Source organism: Tiliqua scincoides, chromosome 1 (genome assembly GCF_035046505.1).
Source record: "Tiliqua scincoides isolate rTilSci1 chromosome 1, rTilSci1.hap2, whole genome shotgun sequence".
NCBI lineage: Eukaryota > Metazoa > Chordata > Lepidosauria > Squamata > Scincidae > Tiliqua > Tiliqua scincoides.
The window spans coordinates 218887913-218905518 of record NC_089821.1 but is presented as its reverse complement, the minus strand read 5'-3'; the positions used below and the strand labels follow the sequence as shown (position 1 = coordinate 218905518).

Here is a 17606-nt window from a genome sequence, read left to right as displayed (position 1 = left end):
GTTTCCCCACTGTTACACATAAGATGTGAAAGGGAAATGTGCATCACCCAACAGAGTATGTGCTAGACACATGTTAGAGAATTGTGACTGGCCACGTCAGCAGACAGCATTCCATGGCAAATCTGAAGATGCGTATCTTCCCTTCATACTCTTCCATGTACAGGCAGCACAACCTGATTGCTGCACAAAGTGCAGCTTAGCTCTCTGAATTCCTCTGCAAACATTTACTCTGAATACATGGTGACTTGGCATTGGTTTGTCATGACATGAGCAAGTCTCAGGCTCATGCATTTCCTCTCCCTCCTCCTTGCATTTGTTCTGCTTCACTTACATACTTCAGGCTAAGTTCATGTTCAAATCATGGTTTCCAATTTTGATCTTTGCAAACCAAATCATAGTTTGCTGATTCAGATAAAAAGGCATACCAAGAAGTAAGTGAACCTATGGTCACCCTTCTAAAGCCAAACGAGAGAGTTCTTAGGAAAGGTGACGACTGCAGGAAGTTAACAGACCAATCCTACCTAATTCCCAGCAGGACAATGCAGTGACATCAATGCAGCATCTGCTTTATCCTAGTGGGGGAGTGTTGGGATGGTGAAGCCTCCTCAGGGTAAGGGGTCATTTGTTTCATTGCCCCAGGTTAAGCTCCAGCAGTCACCATGGGTCAACTCAGACATGCGCTGGTGATATAGCTGATGCAAGTCCACATTGATCCATGAAGGTGGATTGGACCTGGGAAGTGGGTTAGGATTTGGTGAGCACCACTCCTGCCGAACCACCCCCTTCCTGGGCCTGATCTGCCCTTCACCTCATCCCATCTCATCCCTGTTTTGGTTCCTGCCCCCACCTCGTTCCACCCCAGCACGGCCTTACCAGCACCAGCAGGCATTACCAGTCCATTAGAGCACAGACCTAGCTGCTTGTGGCGGTGGCCAGGCCATGCTCACTGGCATAGTTGCATCTGTGACTGCTGTAAAGCATGTTATGCCAGCGGAACGTATGTCCTGCTGGCATATCGTGCCCATAGAATTGGACTGTAAGGCTGCAATCCTGCACACCCTAACCTGGGAGTTAGCCCCACTGAATACAGTGGAACTTGGCTCTCAACCAACATACATAGGATTGTACTATCAGTAACATAAGACTAGAAGGCCCTATCAGATGAAGCAAACCTTCCTCTTGACATTCTGGAGCATGCTGTATTTTAGTATAGGACATGCTTAAACTAGAGCACTAGCTCCTATAGTTTGCAATTCTTTATGTATCTTTAATCAACATGAAACCATCAATTTGGAATCCTCTGCAAGGTCACACACACAATGCTCAGTCACATGCCTATAATGTGGTTTGGAAGTACCAACTCTTATGTCAGCTTCTGTTTGCAAGGGGGAGTAACAGCATTAACAACTCCCGGTTATATCATTTATAAACATGCAGATGTGGATTATTAAAGATTAATGCATTTCGAGATTGGTGTCGGCATTCCGTTTGTCTCATGCCGAAACCAATTCTGTTCTTCATTAGTCAACGACAACCCATATCACCCTGTTGTGGAAGAGAAATCAAAGGCACAAGTGTGAACTGAGAATAAGCGATGAAACTGATTACTAAGAAACTTAACGGCTGTAATCAATCAACACATCACAATAATTTGAGTCCACTGCTATCTAGGGATAAGGAAGGAACCATCCATAGAGGGTTTTGTTTCTTATTTGAAAGTGCCCTTATAAACATGACTACCAATGACTTCTACAGATTTTTTAAATCAAATATTACTAACAAAAACAAACTAATTGATCTTGAATTTATTTCCAAAAATAATATCCTGCCACAGAAAATTATGGACTTCTGTACACAAAGAAGACAAGTTACTCCACCAACAGATACAATTAGTTCTATCTTGAGTAGATACTGACGTTTACAGTACATGCCCACAAATTCTTAAACTTTCACAGCAGAGGCACTAACAATATATCAAGGACCTGATCCATTTAAGTGGAGGTGCAGCACCTACTTGCATAGTTCCACAGTTTTTCCCTGCCTCCTTGCTAACATGAAGGCACAAGGACACATGGAAGCAGAGTGAGATAAATGCCTCTCATAGCTCCATCCAGCCCCAGTGTTGGGAAAACCCAGTGGGGCTTGATTCGAGTTGAGTCACTGCCCCCCAAGACTTAACTCATAACGGGGGTACTTTCCGAGTCGCCCCCTCAAGGCTTGATAGGGCTCAAGTCAAGTCGTCCCCTCTTTAAAAAGCCTGTGCAGCTCAGTGAAAAAAAATGGGGCTGCTGCTAGGCAGTGTCCGTGCTTCGGGGTTCCTTTTCAACTCTCCCCTACCATCTCCGCCCACTCCAACGCTCGGTATCAGTGCGTAACACACCCACCTCTTCCCTTCTCCAGTGCGATTCTGCCCTGGCCTCGATAAAGGAAATCCCCCCTTACTCCACGGACATGGCAGGGTGAGGTGCATCCCGGCTCAGCCAGGCGGGAGGGCGCAGGGTAGGGGTAGCGCCAGCCGAGTAAGCAAGCGAGGAAAAGCCCACCGTAGCTCAGTGGAGGAAAATAGGGCTGCGCTGGGCTGTAGGCATGTCTTGCTATTTCCTTTAAACATTTTCCCGCTGTCCCCCCCACCCCACCTGTCAGGCACCAATGCGGAATGCACCCACCCCTTCTACAAAAGAAAATGCGGCTGAAAATTGACAGGGAAACTCTGCCAAGAGAAGCTTGGGCAAACATGTAGGTGATATAAGTCACCCCACTGCTATTCCCACCTCCATTCCATCTGTCAGGCAGCAGTGTCGAACAAGCCCACCCAACCCCTTCTCTTACTTGTGCCACACGAAATGCACATGGAAAACCAGCAGCAGGATGACAGGAAAGCTCTGCCCTGCCTGCCCAGACTAAACACTAAGCTGGGAGCACGACAGAACGCACGCAACACAAATGCTTGCTTTGGGTGGTGCAAACAGAATGAGGATGCAAGGCATGGGGTGCTACTTTTCTACTCTCTGAGAACAGCCTGACCCCCTCGCTTGTCCCACCTCCTTCTCCTTGCAAAACCCACTTGTCCCTATGGGGAAAACCAGTCGCCTTGCCCTTCCCTCTCCTGGCGATGCATCCTTCGGCCAATGAATGCACCCCACTGGACAGAGGAGCATCCTTCAGCCAATGGATGCAGAGAAGGACCAGCAGAAGCACCTCACCGTCTGGTTCTGTGCAAAACCCAGGCAAAATTGTAACACTTTGCCAAAAGCACAGCAGATGAAGCATTATGAGACCCAGCCAATTTTTTGAAGTGCAAACAAAAAAAGCTAAACCCTTTCACCCCACCCCATCTCTGAGTTACATAGCATACCCTGCGGCTTTTGCTGGAGCTCACATGCACCAGAAGCAGCTTCCCAGATGAACGCAAGAGATTTTTCTTGCAATAGAAAGGTGGTGCAACCTGTGCCAGTTGGCCCACAACTTGAGTCACTGGAATGAAATGCATGTCACAAATAGGAGGGCGCTGACTCAAGTGTTATTCAGAGTCTTCCACGAACGCAACTCACAAGTCACCAAGTCACCCAAAAACACGCATTTTTGCAACTGAAGTTTGAGTCACTTGACTCGAGTTCCCAACACTGTCCAGCCCTGTGTCATTCCAGAAGTAGTGAAAGTCCAGCTGAGTTCAGAAGATAAACATGTCAGAGTTTCATTTAAAAAACATTTTACCAAGGAATAAAGCCCTACAGCCAACAACAACAAAAATTAGTTGATAAAGTAGAAGACGACTAACTGAATTGCCCTGCATATGCATCCATCATTTCTTAATATTGCAAAATATGAAGGAGGAAAAAATACCTTTCCATTTATGATGCAATCACATCAATATTTTATTATGAAAACACATGAAATGGAAAGTGGAGAGTTTAAATTGCTTCATCTATAAGACCATAAACCAGAAATGTATAAAACTCACATTTTCATAATGTAATAATCAAAAAAACAATATTTTTCATGAATGCAACAGTTGTGGATAAAATAAATAAAATAAAACAAAATAAATAAAATAAAACAGTTGATAAAATAAGAAGGATTACAACAATAAAGGAAAATATTTTAAACATTTACAAATCAAGTTTTTTCTTTAACTGGCAATATGAATTAAAGCAACAGGGGCTGCAACTAAATAACACTTTTGTGGCTAACAAAGGTCAGCAAACCCTAATAGTTTTTCATTGCAGACTTTAATAGAAGGAAATATCTTCTATGTACCTTAGAGCTGTGGTTTTTAAACCTTTTACCACCGGGATTCACTTTTTTAATGACACTCTGTTGGGACCCATAGAGTCCTGATAATAATATAGAAATAATATTTTTATTTATTTACTTTTTTTTATTTGCAAAAAAATCCATTTTTCATAATGAGGCAGCCCCTAATGAATAGCCTCAAGCCTTGAAGGGCTTAGTTATGTGACCCAGCCGTCACCTGCCCCCATTACCTGTCACTGACGGACTTAGACACTCATACATTTCTGTCTATATACAAATTGTTTGCAAACTGCAGGAGCTCAGTCCTTTGCAGAGCAGTTAGCAGTTATCTGACTTTTTAATAGGTTTAGGTAATTAGTTATCTGATCTTCCCATCACCCATGTTTTCACTGGAAGGTCTGTGGGACCCTCAAGAAATTGGGTCTGGACCTGTGAGTCCTGGCCCACAGTTTGAGAAACACTGCCTTAGAGTGCCTATATTTAGGCACAAATTAAAAACATTCTTCAGAAAACTATATTTAATAATCTGAGAACCCTGGAGACTTTGATTTAGGAATTTACATAGTTTCAACATATTTTTTAAGTAAGGAGTCAGCCTGACTCTTAAGAGTAACTTTGGCCCAATCCTATTCAGGGCCTACAGCAGCAGATCTCACAATTGGTTGCCATAAGCCCTATTCTGGCGATGCAAAAGCTGTGCTGCTGCTATGTGCTTTGGAGCCACCAGTGCAAATGGTTGGTGACTCTGTGTGTACACCAGTGGCTCCCAGACACCCTACCAGAGCAGGCAAGGTGACTGCAGAGGCCGTTTGGGGAACTACTGGGGCAGGGATTGAGCCAAACCTGGGGTAGTTCAGGGTGGATCTCAGTCACTGCAGTGCACACCAAGGACTATTCCCCTTTTCCTGGCCTGACACTACAACTGAGGCTCCTCAGACTTATGCCAGCTAAACAGTGTAAGACTGGGCAGACTGGTAAGTCTCTTGGGCTGTCTGGTTGCCCCTACCCCCACTATATATAGTGTGTGCTTTGTTGGAGCTGCTGCATTGAGCACACTGGTGGGGGATAAGGTTGGGCTGATAAAGAACTGAAAGGTTACAGAAGTTTATGCTCTAGTTAACTGTTTCTCAGACTGTGGGTTGGGAGCCACTAGATGGGTCAGGAGCCAATTTCAGGTGGGTCCCCAACTCATTTCAATATTTTATTTTTAGTACTTAGACTTGATGCCAACATGGTATGTGACTGCATTTGGGGAGATCTATACTTTTAATATGCAATAATGCTTTTAACAATGATAATCAATTGGGTTTACTCCTGGGTAAGTTTGAATATGATTGCAGCCTAGAATTGTTAAAAAATTTTCTTGCTTGATAATGTCAGTTCTGGCAATGGCATCACTCCCAGGTTAATGGCATCACTTCTGGTGACTCCCAAAAGATTATCATTCTAAAAAGTGGGTCCTGGGCTAAAAAGTTTGAGAACTACTGTTCTAGTTCTTAACACTCACCTGAAAGTTGTGCTACTGACTGCAATCCTATCCCGACTGCCTGTTGAAGTCAATGAAATTTAAGCAGACTAACAGAGCAATCCAGACTGGCACTTAAGCCATTTCTGCCCAACATTGCATATACACAACAGGGATAAAATGTGTATACCTGTGGGCTGGGCAGAAATGGGTTAGGCTGGCACAGGTTCCCTGCGCTGGCCTTCAACTGTCACAGATGTGCCTTAAGGCACATTTGAGCCATCTTAGGAGTCAGGGAGGCCAGCACAGAGGCCCATGTCAACTCCCGACAGCTGAATTCGGACCATGTACCAGTAAGTTTGTGCCAAGGTAGGCGCAGGGATCAGAGAGGGTGGCAGGAGGGCGGAATGGGGCAAGGAGGGGGTATTTTTGGGTGGGGGTGGAAAGACTGGGAAGTAGATCAGGCCCGAGAGGGAGGTGAGATTGGCCTTGGCACCTTAGGCTGCATCCTACCCCTCCCCGGCCTGACTGGCCATACACAGCTGAATCCAAGTAGCACCATGGGGTGGCAGGCATGTGACATGGGTAAGGTGAAAAATAACCCCTTACCCTGAATTGTGCTCCAGTCCGCAACTACGGTGCACTGAATTCAGTTTAGGTCAGTCAGCCTGCCTGTTCCAGTGCAGGTTGATTGCACCCTAATTTATATAGCCTATTATGGTACAGAACTGCAGCCACTCCAATCAACAGCAACTACTTCTAATTATTTTCATTCACTCATTTTGTATCTCTCTTTTCTCCCCAAAAGGGCAACCAAAGCGGCTTACAAAACCATAAAAACAACATTTAAAAGTACAGCTTACGATATAAACATTAAAACATCCTTAAAATACAGCATCACAAATATAACAAAAAACCAGTAGCAGTCACCACTTGCTAATAAAGGGCAAGGCCTATAAAATCTAATCAGCATGGGAACATCCCCACAAAACCTCACAGAAGTCCAGTAATTAAGCTTGTTTAGGATTGTGATCCAAATAATTTCTAGACTTCCCATTTCTTATAAACTATAATTTAAATTTATATTTAAGTTAAATATAATTTAACTATAATTAAGTTTATAATTTATAAACTTGAATTTAAGTCCAGGTCTACAGAGCTTGCGTCCTGAGTACACTTCTGTACTGCAGCGAGTCATGGACTCTTCGCTCACAACAGGAGAGGAAACTGAGCGCTTTCCACATGCGCTGCCTCCGACGCATCCTCGGCATCACCTGGCAGGACAAAGTTCCAAACAACACAGTCCTGGAACGTGCTGGAATCCCTAGCATGTATTCACTGCTGAAACAGAGACGCCTGCGTTGGCTTGGTCATGTCGTGAGAATGGATGATGGCCGGATCCCAAAGGATCTCCTCTATGGAGAACTCGTGCAAGGAAAGCGCCCTACAGGTAGACCACAGCTGCGATACAAGGACATCTGCAAGAGGGATCTGAAGGCCTTAGGGATGGACCTCAACAAGTGGGAAACCCTGGCCTCTGAGCGGCCCGCTTGGAGGCAGGCTGTGCAGCATGGCCTTTCCCAGTTTGAAGAGACACTTTGCCAACAGTCTGAGGCTAAGAGGCAAAGAAGGAAGGCCCATAGCCAGGGAGACAGACCAGGGACAGACTGCACTTGCTCCCGGTGTGGAAGGGATTGTCACTCCCAGATTGGCCTTTTCAGCCACACTAGACGCTGTGCCAGAACCACCTTTCAGAGCGCGATACCATAGTCTTTCGAGACTGAAGGTTGCCAATACAATAATTTAAGTAAGCTGAAAACAAAAAAATGGATGAAAGCTCAAATGTCTGAGTCCATGCATCTACATCCGTAGTTACTGGAACAGGCTGCTTTGTAGGGATCTGGATAGGGTAATATTGTAATAGTGTTTTCCCCATGAAACAACTTGCTGCATATATGCTAAAGCAGATCCCTGCTGCTCAGGAACTGTTGTTGCAAGCTAGGGATATAGATTGGCAACCCTGGAAACTGGCCCTTACTACAATGCAAAGTAAACTGTAACTTTCACTAACTCACAGGAGTCTAGACTTTCTATAGCAGGTATGTCAAACATAAGGCCCGGGGGCCGGCCCTCAGGCTCTCAGCTGCTGAGCCTTATCCGGCCCTCAGGTTCTCAGCTGCTGAGGTGTTACAGCTGACATGGCAGCTCACATGAAAATTGAGCTTTCCCAAATCTTGAAATATGATCAAGATTTGCGTACTTTCTCTTCCGTCATTTGCAGTTAATGAGTTTCTATATGACAACAGGGTCTGATTTCTCGCCATTAGCTGCTTAATGATGTCACTTTCTGCTAAATGACATCACTTCCAGCCCTCAGCTGGAGCCCTGAATGCTAACATCAGCCCTCTGTATGAAACGAGTTTGACACCCCCGTTCTACAGAATACTGTGCCCAATTCTGTCTATTTGGGCTTCAGTAACCGCATAGGGCCAACACTAGAGAATAGCATTTCCCAATTCTTCAGTTAAGTACCCTACAAAGAATTACAGCAAAACTAAGATCCTGAGGTTGTCCAATTTTCTGGTATCACCCCTGCTCCTTGAAAAAGGTGTTTGACTCCCCCCCTCAAAAAATTAGCAGATGTACCTTTTCCCATTATTTCATCTCAATGCCTGAAAATGTCTAACTTGCTAAATTTATGTCATGCAGCTTGTTACGGCACAGGAGTTCTGCCAGGAAACAGTTGGCAACTCTGGCAACTGTCCATTGTTTCCTGCCCTTGCCGTTTTCCCACTGTTTTAGGATTAAACGCAGAACTGTGTATACATGAGGCAATTTCCAGTAAAGAGGCATCAGACAGAAGAGCTGAGAAAGACATCTACTTGAGACACAGGAGAATCAGTCAGGCATAACAGACAGCACTAGGTCAAGAGCATTCTCTAGCATTCTTCCAAAACAAAAACAAGACAAATGGGCAGAGTTCTAGCCCTTATGGTTGCTAAGGAAAGCCTGGCAATGCCTGTTCTGTGTCTGTTTAAATAACTTATGCTAAAAGAATTCCAAAGACTCAGGAGTAGGTTTCAGTGTTCTGCAAAATAACTTGTTTGTCTTATATAGAAACTATATCCCCCCCTTAAATCTTCTGCCACCAAGATAGTGGTGAACTTCCCCCTCCCTGCACCCCAGGCAAAGCTCCTCAATGGTGCCCCCTGTAAGATGCTGCCTCCAATGCACAAAAGTCTCCCCCCACTCACCGGATCGCCATGGAGCCCTGTGTGACTTCAGGATGGACCAGGGAAGCATTTGGAGGTTTCCCTGCAGTCTTACCAACCACAGATTCCAACCGCATCGGGAACCTCAGGGAGGTTTCCCACACAGTTCCCACACTGCGCAGGCTCAGTGCCCAGGGAATGAGGTTTCCCACTGTGCAGGCTCAGCGCCCAGGGAATTTGCCCCATTTATAAAGTGCTGGGTCTGCTACTACATCAAGAAGCATCAATAGTTGCTCTCATCAATTTCACATCCCAGAATGTTCCTTATGACCCTTATGGTTATTTATGGTAGCTCCTTATGGTTACTATTTTTGTAAGATTAGAGGCTCTCCATAGACAGTATATGTAAAGTAGACAAATGCCATGTTAAGTTCTTCCTGCCATTCACTATGCCACTGAGGGTGCAATCCTAACCCCTTATGTCAGTGCTTTCCAGCACTGGCATAGCGGTGCCAATGGGACGTGTGCTGCATCCTGCAGTTGGGTGTCACTCACAGAGGTCTCCTCAAAGTAAAGGAATGTTTGTTCCCTTCCCTCAGAGCTGGACTGCCCTTATGTCAGTGCTGGAAAGTACTGACATAAGGAGTTAGGATTGTGCCCTGAGTTGTTAAAAAACACTATTATGTGAAATGGTGGAATATTTCATTTGCATGGTCCTGAAACAATTTTCAAATCTGTAGAAGTGCTGATGATTTGTTTGCTCCAAGTGATGGGGAAAAAAAAGCATACCACCTTTGTCAATGACATTTTTGACCTACCTACTAACAAACAGCATGCATCTCCTTTGGAAAAAACTGCTGTAAGGTTTTTGATTTTGGAGACCACCAGGAAGAAATGTTTTACAATGAGGGGCATTTGAAAAGGATCAATGATCATTTGACAAACATGTAAGTTCCGTGACATGACCATTTTGCTACAGCACCCTTTTTAGGTGCCGGTTAAATAACAACAAACACAGAACGTACACAATACATCTTTTCAAATTTGCTGTCTTTTTTTAAAACCTTTAAAACTGGTTGGTGTGTGTGTGTGTGTGTGTAAGTCACTCTTGGATTTGGCTGACTGGGAATGAGCCCCAGTCTACAATTTCCTAAAAATAATTAAGTCAAGTCCTTTCCTACTATATACTTCTTTGTTGCCTTAAGTAAGGCAACAGTATGGAAATAAATTATGGCAACAATAAGGAATAAATAAGGAAATTTATTTTTATATTTTTACTATTTCAAGTAGTTAGTACTCATAACACATCATAATCAGGACTTGGGTGTTTCTGTGGCTTCTGGAGAGCCTGGTACTTATGTAATGCTGTCATCAGGAACAGAGAGCCAGCCACTGAACCATGTTCCTCCCTTTTTTTAAAAAACACATTTTTGCTTTGTTGGGAAACTAGGACTTTTGGCTTAGCAGGCAAACCAAGCTAGCATTCACTGAATTTTCTGGCACTAGCAATGCATTTTGATATTATGCCGTGTCAGCTTCCTCCTCAATTATGGCTGTATTAGGGGAAAGCAAATAATCTAAAAAAGCATCACCTTGTACTACTACCAACATACCAGTGGATACAGAAAATGAATACAGTAAAGCATGCGAGTTAAAAATTAAGGGAAAAATGCAATGTACAGAAATATATGCCTGACCCCTCCCTCCTCTTCTGCCGCCAAGCATTTACTTATGCAACCATCTTAGATAGGTATTAGTTATTTCTAAAATGCAAATTGTGCACTGTGGAATTGTTGTAAGGATCAAGTCTTAAATGCATAAAAAGTATTCATGAAATTCTGAAAGTAACTTTTTTTTCTATACTTAACCTTCCTGCAATATTTTATTCCAAAAATGAGGATAGTACAGGAGGGGGGAGGGCATTCACAGAGGCAGTATACAATCTACAATCAGAAATACCTGCCCAGATTTTCAGTGTGCACAAAAAAGATATGATCTTGGGAATCATCCAACATCAGGGCTGTGCCAATCTAGTCTCATATTCACTATAGGTGATCATAAACAGTATGGAAGAGGAAATTTGGAGTGAGGAAGAAAAACATTTAAATATCACATGGGGCCGAATCAGCCATTTGGAAAGTGGGCTGGAAGGCTGGCTGTATGTGCTTTTCGATGTTACTTTTGCTGCCAATTTCATCACAGCTGAAGAAGGGAAGAGGTAAAAGATGCTTTTTATGCCAGCAAACCCTGGGAACACAACACCTTTATTTAACAGCTTTCCCAAAAAGGAACCACATGCTATGTTTTGGCTTTGCTTTGTCATAGCTATCAGCAACACAACAGCTGCTTGTTTTACAATGACTTGCTAGAGAGAAAATGACTGAAGGAACCAATCTATGTCACATGGAGAGCCTTGTAGAAAGACATAGCAGGAGGTAACAGAGGAGGATTGAGGTCAGAACAAACAAATATAGGATGAGCAGTTGGAGAAAATTCACCAAAGGTAAGAAAAGACTATTACAAGAACACTTGACACAAATTAAATCCCACCCCCAAACTCAGTTCAAGGCTTTGGGATTTTGTTGTTGTTGTTTATCTGTTATACAGGAGATGTCAAGAACAAGAAATGGATCTGTGCTTGGTGCTTTTGGGAAGTCTAAGCCTTATTTGCTCCACAGCAACCTACCAGGAACTATTGCTGCACAATCCACGTTCTAATAATAAGAGTGGCCCAAGACTAAAAGTGCTCAGTTCTGAATGATTTAATACAAACTACTGAAAATGTGAAATTTGCCAAAGATAGGGAAAGTGAAACACATATGCAAGTGATGAATCAAAGGTTTAGAAACAAAAAGCACAAGAGGGAGGTTCTAATAATATTTTCTCTTTCTTTTTTAATGAAAAAGCATCCCACCATTTACCTGGAATACTTGCAGGAGAAATGGGACCAGATCTTGACTGGTTGCTTCCAACAGGAGAGCCCACAGGGGAAGGGGAAGGGCCCCCAGGGATGCTGGAGAGATGTGGGGAGGCATGAGGGGAGAAAGGTGACTGTGCTGGGTTGCTCTGCTCTCCTTGGCTGCTTGTAGAACCTGATGCACTAACTGCTGAACTCAGAGTTGCTTCTGTTCCTGTAGGTAGGTCGTCAATGGAGCCAGACAAATCCTGAGAAAAAAGAGGGGGGAAAATCGATAAAGGAATAATTGGCACCAATATCCAAGGATTTCAGAAGTTGGTAGAACAACTTTCAACCTGGGAGCCTGAAACCTAGTTCCGGATTGACAAGACATGATTAAAATTTTAAGCAAAGTTATTTCATAAAGATCAGTTTACATGCACTTCCAAACCTATCACATTTAAAAGAATTCAGGACGGTTAAAGGCAAAGATATACAGATTCTATTGTTTCTTACTAAAATCTTGCTGCAGAGTAGACCATTCCTGAAGACTTTCCTGAGTGGACCACATCCAGATTTTTATGTCATTCCATAAGTCTCAATGTGTCCATATATTGATTCAAATTTTACTATATCCTTCCTTCAAAATCTTAGGGCAGTGTACATATCCCCTTCTTTACCCTCACAACACCCCTGTGAGGTAAATTCAGCTCAAGCAGTAGCTGAACCAAAATCATCATGCGAGCAGATTTGAAACCAGGTCTTCCCAGTCCTGGTCTGGCACTCTAACAACGATACCACTCTGGTTCAAAGTATTTATGTTCTCAATTTTTAAATTTTAATTAGATTAATATACAGTGCCATGGTTTATCCTATTAAACCACTGACATAAGATGAAGGTTTTAAAATATAATGCTGCCACAGTACAGTATTTTCATTCACTTTAAAAACAGATAGAAAAAGTAAGACCTTAATCCCTTGCCACACTGGAGGTGGAAGTACATGAATGCAAGATTTGCTCTGATGTGCTGTTTACATACCACTGATGAAAATACACTGAGCCCATTTAAAATACCCTCAGGCTTCTACAATTTTATTTAATTATTTTCCATAACTGCAAGGAATAATATTGGAACGCATAGTTAAATGGAACCGATGCAACAGAATTGCAATACTAACTTGGCAGCCAATCACCACACAACACAAACACAGCTCCAACAAGGGTATACAGATATATTAACATATATTAACATGCATGGCACAGGGTCAGGCTTCCACAGTTCTTGTTACCGTTCTCACCATGATGAGTGGGTTGGCACCCCATGGCAAAACTGGTGAGGAAACTTTGGTTGTGCTGGAATATAACAGGTGCAGCAGTACTCAACCTCATGATGAAATGATAGGAAAGCTACACCTGTTGTACCTTTCAGAAATTAAGGGTCTTTTATAAAGGGTTCCTGTTATAGCACATGTCAGCAGAGACCTTCTCAGTAATTTAGCATGGATTATCAGGTACTGAGAAGCTAGTAAGTCATGAAACCATGATTCCAGTAAATAAAGAATATATTTTTGTTTTTCATTTTAAAAACTGGTTATTATTATGTACAGAACCGGGATGGAAAAGCTTGATAAAGCACACATTCATTATAGACGTATTTTTACACAGGACTATATGTATTTCGGTTTTGTCTTCAAACAATAAAGTTGCACCCTTGGACAAAGTCAAATGTGTAACAAACACAGCAGAAACAGCTGATAAAACAAACGCCGGTTGCAAAGAATCCAATAAAATAAAACAAATCCCCCCAAGATAGGCTCAGTTGTTTAAAATGAATTCAGAACCTACACACAATGAGAAAGGGAGGGGGGAATTACGTGCCCCCAAGGGAAGCATGTTGCCGAAATGCACAAATACAGCACTTAGGGTAGCCATTTCATTCAGGAAGCAGCCAAGAAATTGATAACATTTTTTGAACTGTAGGTAACCTATTTTATAAGGCCAAGTAATGTTTGAAAATGTTATTAAGTATGTAGCATGGTGAAGGATAAAATGATTTGCAGTTCAGGGATCAAGGCAATACCCAAGAGTCTACTGTAATGCAACAATTTATCTTTGGCTCCCTCAGTGTATGTGAACAAAAGCTGAGGGGAGGGGGAAGGTATCTAAAGTGGCTTATCCCCCCCCCCCCCCAAAAAAAATCAGGTCACATTACAACTTCTCATTTTACTAATCCCCCATGGGGGTGGAGTGACAAGTCCCAGGCCTTTCCTCAAGTGCCTGCCTTCAAGGGATTTCCAAACTTGACACAGCTCATTTATGAAATAAGGAGGAGCACATATGATGCCATTCTGCATAAAGAGTGATGCTGTGGCAAAAAAAAAAAAAAAAAAAAAGGAAGCAAAGTGAGGGAGGGGTAGATCAAACAGCGGTGTACTTTTTCAAACTTAATCTGCTGACCCTTCCAGTAAGACATTCTCCTCTGTCCCTTAACAAAACAGCACATGCACAAGATTTCCTTTCCACACTGGATAAGATACACAGATACTCATTTAGCTTTTCTGCCAATGACATTAGTATAGTACAGCAGGAAATCATCTTTTGCCAAAAAAGAAACCAGATATGTCAGCTCTCGTCAAAACAGTGAACCGATACTTTAATCCTCCAAGATATCCCAATCAAATGTATAATTGTTATATATTTAAAGAGTACCTCATGCAAGGTGAAGAATCCTGCACTAAAGTAATTTCTGTGTGAAACTTATGAGTAATTTGTTGTATGTAATAAGCACACAAATATTGGACTAGCTGCATGAAAATATGACAAGAAAGTCACTGCTAGATATGGCTTCTTGTCACAAATACACACATGTGGGTTAGGGTCACATGCATTTATCGCACATGATGATCTACTCATGGTCTTCACATAATTTCTTAATAGTTACTTACATGTAGGAAATTTTATCTTGTGTAAAAAGCTGCAAAAAGACAATTAAACTGCCTAACAGTGGGACAATGCCACTAGTTCCACCTTCGCTTGTCTTCTCTTCTAATGGAGACTGGTAGTCTTCATTAGAGACTAATTAGTAGTACTGGAAAAAAAATCTTTTTTAAAAAAATTAAGTATTTTATTTATTTATTACAGATACAGGTAAGGAAAATGGGTTATACTTGGGGCTGGTATTACACAGGTTACACATGAGGGTATTGGCCCTAGATTACAATATGCATCATTCAAAAAAAAAAAAAAAAGCAATCGAACGACTGAAAAAAACACAATGATCATCAATGCAAAGGCGATCATATTTATCAGTATAAAAATTTAGATTTATTGAAACACTCAATATTGTTTAACTAAAATTATCTATGCAGTCATAAAAAGGCATCCAATATTTTCTTACTCTACCTAAATCTCTCTCTTTCATTCTTTCTGTTAAAACTTCCATTTCTGCTATTTCATAAATTTTGTCTATTAAATTTTCTGGGAAGGCAGCTCATCTGAGAGAAGGAAAACTCTGATCCCAAACCTCCACTGCCTTGTGGCTACATCCAGTTATGGAAAAGGCTCCAGGAGTCAACCTTGAGGCAAAATCCGGAGCCGGAGTCCCTGAGACAGTTCATGGCTGAACACAGTCACGTTCTGGCAACTCCTGCGACGCCGCTGGAACCAACCGTATTGGCCTCTGCCTTTCCATTGGACCATTTCAGCGACGTGGAGAGGGGGGATTTGCTGCATGGGTAACAGCCTATCCTCCATACCTACTTTACCCAGGCTTCGCGCACTGGAGAGGACACTCTGTTCCAGAACCACCATTCAGAGCATGACACCATAGTCTTCCAAGACTGAAGGATGCCAACTGTAGTTGGCAAGTCTGTAGATTTTCATTTTTGCGCAAACAATATTCTTGCCGCTGTAGCAATATGCACAATAAGGTATTTCTTACATTGGTCTTTAACTTCTGATGTCACATTTAGGAGGAATATTTCTGGTTTGAATGGTAATACACAATTCAATATCTCTTGCAACAATTTATGTATCATTTTCCAGTATTTCTTTACTTTTTCACATGTCCACCACATATGATAAAAGGTTCCTTCAACCTCTTTATATTTCCAACACTTATTTGGTGACCCAGAATACATTTTTGCTAATTTTGCTGGTAGTCTCCATTAGAGACTAATTAGTAGTAGCGGAAAAAAATCTTTTTCCCCAGTTTGCGCTCTCTCTCTCTCTCTCTCTCTCTCTCTCTCATGTCTAACATTTTCTGCATGGAAAAGCTTTGAATTCAAACAAAATTGTTTTTCAAGTACACAAATAGCAAGAATCACCATTTTTTCACGTCACCACACTGATGCAGGCTGTAATGGCAGAATAGTGGAACATAATATATACAACAAAATATGGTATGTGTTTTTATTATTAATAATAATATTTATATATTGCTTTTCAATGAAAAAATTAACTAAGATGCTTACACATCAAAATACGCACATATATTTGTGTTAGAGTATTAGCTCCTTTAAGTGCACATACCTGCCCAAGTCAATAGTTCAGCGAGTTTCAACCACTGTGCCGTGGCACACTGGTGTGCCATGAATGGTCTGCAGGTGTGCCACAGAAGTTTAGGGAAGGTCCTGTATTAGTAGGGCCATTGTGGGAGAATACGCACCCCCCCCCCAAGCTGGCAGTGCGGTGTGCCTTGTCAATTGTCAAAAAACTGATGGTGTGCTTTGAAAATTTAGCACTTTCTCCGTGTGTAGAGAGAAGAAAAAGGTTGAAAATCACTGAAATAGTCTATTTGCTATCAACATATTTAAATGTATCCATTTGCAAAGTTATTGTTTAGAAGGATGCTAACAAGTGAAGTTTCCACAGTAGCTTATATAGGGAGCCTTGTTAACAAAGGCACTCTGTAACTAATACTTCTCTAGAGGACAATTTAATCAGCAGGGCACCAATTCTATTCTTTTATAAGCACTATCAGATCTACAGTGCCTGTAAAAGAAGAAAGAGACCTTGCTTATTGCATCTCATTCAAACCAAGACACCTTCAAGCTACAGTGCTTCTATTTATCTTTTTGGAAAGTTGGCAGGTTGGGTAATTGCTGGGATTCTTTTAAGGGAAGTCCCCATACATACCCCAAAGGCATGCCTAAAGATTCTGCCTCTTTCTCAGAGACTGCATTTGCTAAGGTACCAATTTCCTGAAAGGAAGAATATAAGGGATCTGCCATTAAGTACAAGTATTGTTTTCTCTACTCTTACTTTCATGCACAGTGAATTTTTTTTTTCAGTGTTAATGCTTATTTAGGCTTAAAAAGTCAACACCCAGTAGGGAAAAAAAGAAGAATGAAAATATAAACTCATGTCCAAAGCTGTGTCAAACTTGTACTTTAGGTTAGTCATTATGTCATGACCAGTTCTCAATGCTAGTTTCCAGATAATAGCTTGACTGTAACCAAGCAATCCCTGTTCAGAATTTATGCTTCTTAGTAAAGGGTATATCTGTGGCTATCTCATTTTCTCCACTTCCACCCATGCACAACCTTTATTCTTGTTCATGTGACAAGTACAAGAGCTAAAAAGAAGAGGATCATGTTGTGCTTAGGATTATAATGTTAGGCCTTCCTAGTGGTACACGATCTTATCTGACTTCAACAGAAGAGCTCACAGATTTGCAAGTGCAACACAGTCAGCAGGGGAAGTTGTTAGCAGTAAACTACATACACAGAGGCAGGAAACCCAATGTTACTCAACAGTGAACTGGAGGGGAGAAGAAGT

General features: G+C 42.0%; 1 protein-coding gene across 8 annotated transcripts in view; it reads right to left on the bottom strand.

Annotated features, from left to right (window-relative positions):
* The window catches only part of ARID1B (AT-rich interaction domain 1B), a 505408-nt gene that overhangs the window by 161735 nt on the left and 326067 nt on the right, over positions 1 to 17606 (bottom strand). For all 8 annotated transcript variants that reach the window (XM_066615941.1, XM_066615976.1, XM_066615949.1 and 5 more), the window contains one exon: positions 11853 to 12096. In XM_066615941.1, the coding sequence (XP_066472038.1) occupies positions 11853 to 12096 (244 nt within the window). The remainder of the gene's footprint in view (positions 1 to 11852; positions 12097 to 17606) is intronic.